This window comes from Herpailurus yagouaroundi, unplaced genomic scaffold (genome assembly GCF_014898765.1).
Source record: "Herpailurus yagouaroundi ecotype Mexico unplaced genomic scaffold, PumYag 197, whole genome shotgun sequence".
Classification (NCBI taxonomy): domain Eukaryota; kingdom Metazoa; phylum Chordata; class Mammalia; order Carnivora; family Felidae; genus Herpailurus; species Herpailurus yagouaroundi.
In genome coordinates this window covers 3,857,075-3,866,645 of record NW_024412428.1, presented here as the reverse complement: position 1 = coordinate 3,866,645, position 9,571 = coordinate 3,857,075, and the positions used below count along the sequence as shown (strand labels likewise).

The following is a 9,571-nucleotide window of genomic DNA, read 5'->3' as shown; positions in this document are numbered from 1 at the left end:
GCACAGCCTAGTGCGGGGCTCGAACTCCTGAGCCGTGAGATCATCGCCTGAGCCAAAACCAGGAGTCTAACGCTTCACCGACTGAGCCACCCAGGTGCCCCGATTTCCACATATCGACTCGATACAACAGCCTATAAATGAGGTGGTATTATTGTCTCAGTTTTACGGATGAGGCATCAGAGGTGTAGGTGGCTGACTGGCTTGTCCCGCTGTGCCTGCGTGGAGGAGACAGGAAGGAGTCTTGGCATTTGGCTCTAGAACCCGTGCTCCTCACCACAGCTCTCCAGTCGGGCTGGAGGAGCCGGGGGGCCCTGAGGGGCCTGTTCAGTCCCGTGAGGGGTTTTTTTAGAAGATGTCACAGAACGAGAGCTGAGTGGCGGGTCACTGGAGGCAGCTTGAGTTCGTCTGCCTTTCCGAAGACCTGTGCCCAAGGGTCGGCCGTGTGTAGTGGCCAGAGTCGACTCTGTGGCGGGTAAGGAGCTGGAACTTCTAACGTGGACCCCGACGCCACCGTAGCGGACAGGAGTACGAAGGGGTTTTGTGTGCACGCACGCGCGTGTGAGCGGGTGTGGATGCCACGCACGCGCTTTAGGAGTAAAGTAACGTTCGGACCCGGAGCGTCTACTGTACTTGCACTGCTTTATCTCCTCTGTGTGCTCGAGAAAAGCCAAAGCTGGCTTTGCAAGGTGACGTGTCGCAAGTCATCTTTTCCTTTATTCTCTCTTTCTCCGCCTAGGAGCAGACGGAAAAGTCGAAGCCAAAGGCATCAAAGGCGATCAAGGCTCCCAGGGACCCCCAGGAAAACACGGGCCCAAGGGATTTGTTGGTCCCATGGGAGAGAAAGGCCTCCAGGGGGAGACTGGCCCTCGAGGGCCAAAGGGGGAGAAAGGCGACGTGGGGCCCACTGGTCCTCAGGGGCTACAGGGCCACACTGGGCCTTCGGGGCCAACTGGTCTACCTGGCCCCATGGGCCCCGTCGGAAAGCCTGGCCCCAAAGGAGATGCTGGGCCCCTCGGGCCCCAGGGGGAGCCGGGAGTCCGGGGGATGAGAGGCTGGAAAGGGGACCGAGGCGAAAAAGGGAAAATCGGCGAGACTCCCGTCTTGCCCAAAAGCGCTTTCACGGTGGGCCTCACGGTACTGAGCAAGTTTCCGGCTTCAGATGCGCCCATTAAATTTGATAAGATCCTGTACAACGAATTCAATCACTACGATGTAGCCACAGGGAAATTCACTTGCCACGTTGCCGGGGTCTATTACTTCACCTACCACATCACTGTCTTCTCCAGGAACGTTCAGGTAGCTTTGGTCAAAAATGGGGTAAAAATCCTGCACACCAAGGACGGCTACATGAGCTCGGAGGACCAGGCGTCCGGAGGCATCGTGCTGCCCCTGAAGCTGGGGGACGAGGTGTGGATGCAGGTGGCAGGAGGGGAGAGGTTTAACGGCTTGTTTGCGGATGAGGACGATGACACAACTTTCACGGGCTTCCTTCTGTTCAGCCAGTGACGGGGAGGCGGTTAGACTCTGCTCACCACCCATTGGAGACGGCTTCGTGAAAATGCTGTCCAATGATTCTACTCTACGAAGCACCCTCATTACTGTAATCATCACAGAGCGGCACCCAAGTGCTCGTGTCGGGGCGCCCGGCTGGCTCAGCTGGGGGGGGGGCCTTGCAGCTCTCGATCTCGGGGTTGTGAGTTCAAGCCCCGTGTTGGGTGTAGAGATTACTTAAGAATAAAATCTTCAAAAGATGCCTGCATCATCTATTATAATTCATTTATGAGTTTTCATCGTTCCCCTTATCTGGAGAATCCTTTGCACGCGTGTTTCTCATGGGACCAGTGTTCTGATAACGCGAGTTAGTTCTTGAAGGAGCCGCATCAGGACTTACCCCTCATCTGAATTTCTGGGGACACCGGGAAGCGTCCAAGCGCTCATTCCATGTCGTAGCTAACACAAGGCGTAAGCTGGTGACGGGTCATTCCAGAAAGCTGTGGAACACTTTGCTCATTTGGTAGCTCGGGTTTTAATCGCCATTTAGGTCAACAAATAGTTGTTTATGAAACCAGTTGCCAGGCTCGAATTTGTACTGGTTTCCTGGGATTGTTGTCACAACGCACCACAAACGGGGGAGCTGAAAACCACAGCAAGTAACTGTCTCACGAGGCTAGGAGTCCAAATCAAGGTATCAGCAGAGCCAGTGTCCCTGAAGCCCCTGAGGAAGGTTCTACCTGGCTCCTTCCAGCTTCTGACAGACCCAGACTTTCCCCGACTTGTGGAAGCCTCCAAGCTCTGCCCCCATCCTCACCTGGCCGGCCTTCCTCCATGTCTGCCTGTGCGCAAACCTCCCTTTTCTGAGAAGGACACCAGTCATTTGGATGAGGGGCCACCCTGATCTAATATGACCTCCTCTTAACCTGAGTACACCCACAGAGACCCTGTTTCCAAGTAAGGTCACGTTCACAGATACCAAGGGTTAGGACTTCAGCGTATCTGTTTGGGAGACACGATCCAACGTATTATAGGCTGCTCTGGTCCTCCAAAATTCCTGACCTTCCCCAATGCCAAATACACTCACCCCATCCCAACATCCCCCAAAGTCTTAACGGTGTCAGCATCCATGCTAACTCTAAATCTCATCTAAAAATCGCCAGCTCAAAGTCCCCAATCGCATCATCTTCCTCCTTTAAGTCAGTTATAAGTAAGAGCTAATGCGTGGATCATCCTGGGGCAAAATCCCTCTGCCTCTGTGAACCTGTGAAGCCAGACACATCATTTGCTTCCAAAATACAATGGTGGGAAAGGCACAGGATAGACAGTCCCATTCCAAAAGGGAGAAAAAAAGAGATCACAGGTCTCAAACAAGTTCAAAACACAGCAGGGTGAATTCCTTTTGATTTTTTTCACTATTTACCTTATAAAATTGTTTTAACATTTATTTTTGAGAGACACAGAGCATGAGTGGGGGAGGGGCAGAGAGAGAGGGAGACACAGAATCCGAAGCAGGCTCCGGGCTCGGAGCTGTCAGCACAGAGCCCGATGCGGGGCTCGAACTCACGGACCGTGAGATCATGACCCGAGCCGAAATTGGACGCTTAACCGACGAAGCCACCCAGGCGCCCCGTTACCTTATAAAAACTTTAAAGGAGCCATGCAAAAGGAGAAGGTTCCTGGACAGAGACACTAAACAGCTACAGTGGAAAGCGGAGGATGCAGGTGAATTTACTAAGAAAACGAGGTAAGGAGAAACTTGCGTTTTAGGCCACAGTGGCTATTCTTGTTCAGATGGGCACCTCTGCCTCCCTCTTGTCTGGTCCTGATGTGTACCCTCAGACAAGTCTTTCAAAGGGTGTAGACTCTACACTCTGGGTAGACATGGGATTCAGGCCTATTTAGTAAGAATAGTACCTTCGGGCCACGGTGACTATTTCCAAGATGGTGCCCTATCCCATCAGACCCAATGGCATGCAATGTGCAACTTTGGAAGGCCTGTTGGGGGGGTGGGGAAGGGCAAGATCTTCAGGTGACGTCAGGACTTTACTTGGCAGCCATTTAGCTCATCTGTAGAGCCTGAAAACAAAGCCAAACAGGGCTGGAGATGAGCCAGTTCTGATGACACTGTTAAGACCCCTAAAGCCAGCTGTCCCTGAAGGCAGAGATACCTGTGGACTAGGTTGTTGCGTGAGCCACCGGATTCTCGGTTTCAACCAGTGTGACGCAGGTCTTTTGTTGTTAGTGCCATTGTTACCACGGCTTGTGTCTAAAAGAACGTTGAGGAGTCTATGACCTAAGGAGGGGGGCAGCGTGATTATAGCGGAGAAAGCCCAAGACGAAGAGTCGAGACGTACGGGCTGTCGTTCCAGCCTTGACCAAGGAACCTGCAGTGGGTACGTCATTCAGTTCTTCTGTGCTCCAGTCTCCTATGGGTACAGCAGTGGTTGACTGAAATCATTTTACACGGTCCCAAGCCTCTAATATTCTGCAAGTATTACATAGCCCTCAGTTAACTCAATATACTTTTTTTTTTTTTTAAGTTTATTTGTTTATTTTGAGAGAGAAAGTGCAAGCAGGGGAGGGGCAGAGACAGGGAGACAGAGGATCTGAAGCACGGTCCACGCTGACGGCAGAGAGCCCGGCACGGGGCTCCAACTCACGAACCCTGAGATCATGACCTGAGCCGAGGTCGGACGCTTGACTGACTTGAGCCACCCAGGCGCCCCTCGTATACTTTTCCATGAGTTTGAGAGCAACTGATAAAGGAGCAAAAGGATGGAAGTCCAGTGCACATTCAAGCCACGCTATTTCCCAAATCGCAGCCTGGGACCAGTTTATCTGACAGGATGGGCCACTAGAAATTGGGACTTAGGGCCATTCTATCCATGCTCCAAGTCAAGACACTTGGGACGACGTTTTCATTCCCTGGGGAAAGTGGGGCTTTTTTCTAAATGATCATTACAAGCAGGCAGCAGTCTGTAAAAATGAAGAATTGAAAAACTGCTCGGTGCTTATGGAAAATCTGGGAAATGTACAGAAATAACTTCTGTTTATAGGTATTTGATTGGCCTTCCTTATTTCTTCTAGAACAGAGCCAGGACTGGGGTGAAGCAAGGGAGGGGCCCTGGGTGCAGAATCGAAGGAGGGGCTCACCTTCAGGTGCTGCCGCTGCATGCACTTGACCCTGACTGTGAGTGTCTCCTTCAGGTTTGCACTGTGGCCCCTGTACCCACCTTGCTGTCCTCCTTCCCCTCAGCTACCGCGGGACTGATCACTTTATTTATTGAGCCAGAGTGTCCTTATTCTTTGGCTTTTTTTAGTGTTTATTTTTGAGAGAGAGAGAGAGAGAGAGAGAGAGAGAGAGAGCAAGCAGGGGAGGGGCAGAGAGAGGGGAGGACAGGGGATCCCAAGCGAGCTCTGGGCTGACAGCCGTGAGCCCGATGTGGGGCTCAAACTCACGAACCGTCAGATCATGACCTGAGCTGAAATCGGACACTCAACTGACTGAGCCCAGGATCCCCTCTCTGGCTTTTTTCAATTGTAGTAATCTAAGCAGTTTCTCCCCGAAGTCTGGTTTTGTTAGGGTTGAATCGGGAGGCGACCTGTGCTGAGTTATTCAGGAACCCAACGTTATACGCTGAGATAGACATAAGGAAAAAAATACATTTATGACCACACATGGGATACAAACTTTTATAAAATTCTTCTTTTTTTTTTTTTGATGAAATATGGAAGATGGGATGTAAAACATAGTTTAAAGGATTTCAAAAGATAAAGCTGGACTGGCAGGGGTGGGGCGCATGTAATCCGCCATTTGTGATGATTTTTCATTGGCTGTCTGTGAATCTGGGCTGCAGGCCTGAACAGTCTAACGATGCCAGGCTCTCTGAGACACAAGACACTTGGTTAATTTGGGACAAGCTGTCACCACCCCCCACCCCCCACCCCCACCCCACCCCCACCCCCGGACACTCTTAGGCTTAAATGTTGCATTACGATGGTTAGGGATCCTTGTAGGAAAATCATTCTGGGCTAAAGGAAGGCTCTCAGGTTTGAAGCACCTTTTTAAGAAAAAAATGAAAAAGCATTTTTGTCAAATATATATATATATTATTTATTTATTTATTTATTGGTCAAATATGTTGGTAATATACTGATGAATTTTCTTTTTTACACGACACATTTGACATCTTTGTAAGGGTCTGCTATATGGCCATTAGGTCGGCCACATGGGGTAGGCTGCCCTATGAGCCACCGGTTGCCAATAATGAGATATTAACACAGAGTTAGGAATTTGGGGGTTTTAAATCATTTGAAGTCTTTGATTAAAAGTCAGGAGAAAATGAAATCACAACTTACCGTACATGCATAATGAAATACAGTTTATAGTTAAGTTGTAAAGAATCGTATAGGTTCGCTACACTGCTTGTCTTAGCTAAATTTTAATTGTTATGTACCACGATTAACTGGGCCTTTTCTCCCTGCCAGGCTAAACTGAAAACAAACTCCATTTGAAACTAATTTTTTTTTTTTTTTTACCCCCCCCTGCGAAGGGAGGAAGGCGGATTAGAAGCGATCTATAGGACGCACGTACCACTCACTCCTGGCTTCACCTTCTGGCTTTCTGGGCCTTTCCAGAAGGCTCTTAGGACTGATCAAACCCAACAGGCAATGCTCAAGTGAACAGTTTTACTCCAAGCCCAAACATTCAGGGGAGATAAAGCTCTGGAACGACTTCAAATAAAGCGGTTTCAGAAGAATGTGCCTGTGGGTTGCCCCGGAACCAAAAGGTCCACTCGGGCTCTTGTTCCTCTGCACAAGTCACAGGAATCCTCCTTCTAGCTCGCCACCGCCCTCGATGACCTGTGCGCTCACCGATTTAACGAATCGGGCGGCGTTCAGTTCCTGCATAACATTGAGGCTGTGTGTTTCGTATTTCGAGGCGCTGGCGGGAAGCGGCGGTAGCCAGCCCTCCCCTCTTGCTCGCTTTCCTAGGTGGGCCTCTTCTCACACCCGAACCCCCGGCTTCACTTCTGCAGAGGCGTCAGTTGTCAAGGGGCCGTCCCACGTGCCTCCGCCACTCTGCAGCCCGGCTCGACCCTGAAATAGACCAGGGACCGGCAGGTGTCTGCAGGGAGGAAGCCAGGCAAAATGTGAGGGTGCCGTTGGCAGCCTCCCCTCCCCTCGGTCCCTTCCCCAACCGTGGCATTTTTCTCCCTCCACCTACAGAAGCCTCTCGAAAGAAAGACACCTCGCTGTGAACTCGGTCACGTAATCTGCACGCACTTCTGGAAGGTACAGGAGGCAGGCACCTGGCACGATTCCCTTTCTGCAGACGAGGGCGTTGAAGTTTAGCAAGGGTAAGCTTCCCGTCCTGGACAAGAACCCGGCCCGACTCCGCCTGTCGTGTGATTTCCGTTCATTTAGGGGAGGCCAAGGCTGTCCAGGGCCCCCAGCCCTTTCCCACACTCCCCATCCTAAGCCCCAAGTCGCAGTTTCCTTTCGGCCTCCTGCCCCCAAATCTTCTCATTCCCCTATGGCTGAGTGAAGTGCGGCGAAATCCTCCCTCTGCAAATGTACACTGTAGATTAATTATCGTAACAATTTTACCAGCCAAACTCTGAGTGGAGACTCACTGGCAGTAAATTTACTCGGTTCCACACAACCATGCGGTGCAGTCATACCGTAGATTTAATTTCGACCATCGTTTAGGGTGGAGGCCGATAGAGTCGACGAGCGTCGCCGGTGCTGTCACGTCGGGGAAGGCACTCAGGCGGCGGTCGCCCAGCGTTCGCTGCCCCTCCTGGAAGAATTCACCCTGCGGCGCGACTTTGCCCGCCTCGCTCGAGTCACGTGGGAGGGAAGCGTAAACCTGGGCCGTTCTTTACTCCAGACACAAGGGGGCGCAAGACCGCGGCGTCCGCCGTGAAGGCGGCGGAGCGACGCTCTTGCTCGCGGGACTGCGACGTGCTCACGTTCTGAGGGCCTCGAGCCCCGACCCGGAAGCGCTGGCGTCACGTGGTGCGGCGTGGCCCGCTGCCTTGGAAACGCGGTGCGCGTGCTCCCGGCGGGAGCTGCGGTGCAGGGGCGGGGTCTCGCGGCGGGGGAAGGGGCTGCTCTGGGCTCCAGATGCTGTACGCCGGGAGGCTGGGCGGGCTCGGAACCCGGGCAGCGCCTGTATGGCCCGGGCGAGCGGGCTCCAGGGGCCTCGGAGCCAGGATCCGCGCCCGAGGGGTCAGCACCAGCTGGTTCCCGGTGGGCGCCGCCTTCAATGTCAAGCCCCAGGGCCGCCGCCTGGACCTGTTCGGCGAGCGCCGGGTGAGCGGCGCGGGAGGGGGCTCCCCTCGTACCCCCGGCGTGGCCCAGCAGGGATCCGGGCCGCGTGTTTTGGGTCTGGGAGGAGCCGGGCAGCGAACCCGCTTTGTACAGTAGGGTGTCGTGTGCGCTCTCGGTGACCTTGCCCGTCACCTCCTCTTTGAGGGGCTGGTGTGAGGGGGGCGGGGCGGTCTTTAGGGGTCCTGCCCCCCAGAATGTGGGTCCTGGGACTTGGCTCGTGTGAGCCCTCGCTCCACGTGCACTTAAAATAGTTCATTTTGGCGGTGGCGGTAAATCCCGCCTGCCGGGTGCCGCCCTCGCCTCACACTGGGACCAACCCCAGCTGAAGTGCGCTTCTGCCCCAACCCAACCCTAGTGCCTTGGCGCCTCGCCCTACAGTTCACGGGCGGCGTCAGGTTTCCGTGTAATTACTAATGCCGGCGATGCTCGAAATGCCGGTTTAAATTTTTTCCAAAGCTTTGGGCTCTTCTTGTTATAAAACACAAAAACTGTTGAGAACCGTCTAATTTCCTATAATGCGATGGCGTTGATCACGTTGATTTCTTCCCCCGGGAAGTCACTGACTGAATTCTCTGGTTCCTGTTTACTGCTAGGGCCACACACGCAGCAGGTGTCTGGCGTTACGTAGGCAGTCAATATTTACCGAGTGCCTGAGTTAAAGGTGAAAGGAAGGCACGCTTGAAAGGGGTTTACCCTTCTATTCCTGTTGTACTTTACATTTGTGGATTTTACCCTCCTCAGGTTGTTACTTTTATGTTTGCCTTTTAAATTTCTTCATTATCTGTACCATTGCCTTTCTTGGAAGAGCCTAGGATACCGTTACCAGTGAGCTTACTGATTTGAGTGTTTTCTTATTTGATCTCTGCCATTAGCTTTGACTGTTTTAAAAATATTTTTGTATGAAATCGGCCAACTTCCATAGGGGTAAATACCAGAATAAGGTCTTAACATACTTGGTGAGAGGAGAACAACCACGTATAGGTATTGGGTAGAAAGACGAAAAAAGTGTTTGGTTTGGGGTGGATGAAACAAAACTAATTTTATTTTATTTTTTTTTAATTTTTTTTTCAACGTTTATCTATCTTTGGGACAGAGAGAGACAGAGCATGAACGGGGGAGGGGCAGAGAGAGAGGGAGACACAGAATCGGAAACAGGCTCCAGGCTCTGAGGCATCAGCCCAGAGCCTGACGCGGGGCTCGAACTCACGGACCGCGAGATCGTGACCTGGCTGAAGCCGGACGCTTAACCGACTGCGCCACCCAGGCGCCCCTGAAACAAAACTAATTTTAGCTTTTTGGTTTTTTTTTTGGAAGATCACGAGTTTAGATACTGACATTGGATTTTCAGGTACCTGAATTGGTTTTTCATTAAACAAGAGAACAACACAAAACCACAAAGGTTAATGTAGTTTTGTTTTGTTTTTTTTTATCATTTCCATAACTAGTAGTCTGAGGTTTAGAATTCCCAAGAGCAGTGTGGAGAGGTGTGCTGGGAAATGAAAAATAGTCTGTACTTGAATCAAATTAAATCAGTGTAGAGAATCTGATTTGGTTTTGGTCCTGATTCTGCTCTGCCCGCAACTGTCTTTTTTTTTTTTTCATTATTTAATCAGTTTGGAGAGAGGTTAATTTTACGCATCCCTTCTTGCAGAAAAGGCAGGCCTTATCGGTCCTGAAAATTTTACCTCTTGCTGTTTTCCAAAATCAACCTATTAGTCATCTGCAAAGTTGAACTACAGAG

The 9,571-nt window shown here is 51.5% G+C and overlaps 2 protein-coding genes and 2 long non-coding RNA genes across 9 annotated transcripts in view; 2 read left to right on the top strand and 2 right to left on the bottom strand.

The window, feature by feature from the left end:
• Positions 1–1,776, top strand: part of LOC121012741 (complement C1q and tumor necrosis factor-related protein 9A) — a 16,429-nt gene extending 14,653 nt beyond the window's left edge. Inside the window, exon 4 of the mRNA XM_040448047.1 lies at positions 737–1,776. Coding sequence (XP_040303981.1) covers positions 737–1,506 — 770 coding nt within the window. The 3' untranslated portion in view covers positions 1,507–1,776. The remainder of the gene's footprint in view (positions 1–736) is intronic.
• A 1,424-nt stretch (positions 1,777–3,200) lies between these two features.
• LOC121012661 (uncharacterized) lies at positions 3,201–4,064 on the bottom strand. Its single transcript, XR_005782208.1, has 2 exons — positions 3,663–4,064; positions 3,201–3,570 (listed from the first exon to the last, which is right to left on the bottom strand). It is a non-coding gene; the product is annotated as an uncharacterized LOC121012661 (long non-coding RNA).
• Positions 4,065–6,033: 1,969 nt separating this feature from the next.
• LOC121012738 (uncharacterized) lies at positions 6,034–7,337 on the bottom strand. 2 transcript variants are annotated; one of them, XR_005782264.1, is made up of 3 exons: positions 7,179–7,337; positions 6,370–6,622; positions 6,034–6,228 (listed from the first exon to the last, which is right to left on the bottom strand). It is a non-coding gene; the product is annotated as an uncharacterized LOC121012738 (long non-coding RNA). The 2 variants fall into 2 exon arrangements; XR_005782263.1 differs by having other exon boundaries at positions 6,034–6,622.
• A 251-nt stretch (positions 7,338–7,588) lies between these two features.
• MIPEP (mitochondrial intermediate peptidase) overlaps positions 7,589–9,571 on the top strand; it is a 164,773-nt gene continuing 162,790 nt past the window's right edge. For 3 of the 5 annotated variants that reach the window (XM_040448037.1, XM_040448038.1, XM_040448036.1), the window contains exon 1: positions 7,590–7,812. In XM_040448037.1, coding sequence (XP_040303971.1) covers positions 7,624–7,812 — 189 coding nt within the window. In that variant the 5' untranslated portion in view covers positions 7,590–7,623. Of the gene's footprint in view, positions 7,813–9,571 lie in introns of all 5 variants that reach the window. The other 2 variants (XR_005782262.1, XM_040448035.1) reach the window with 2 other exon arrangements.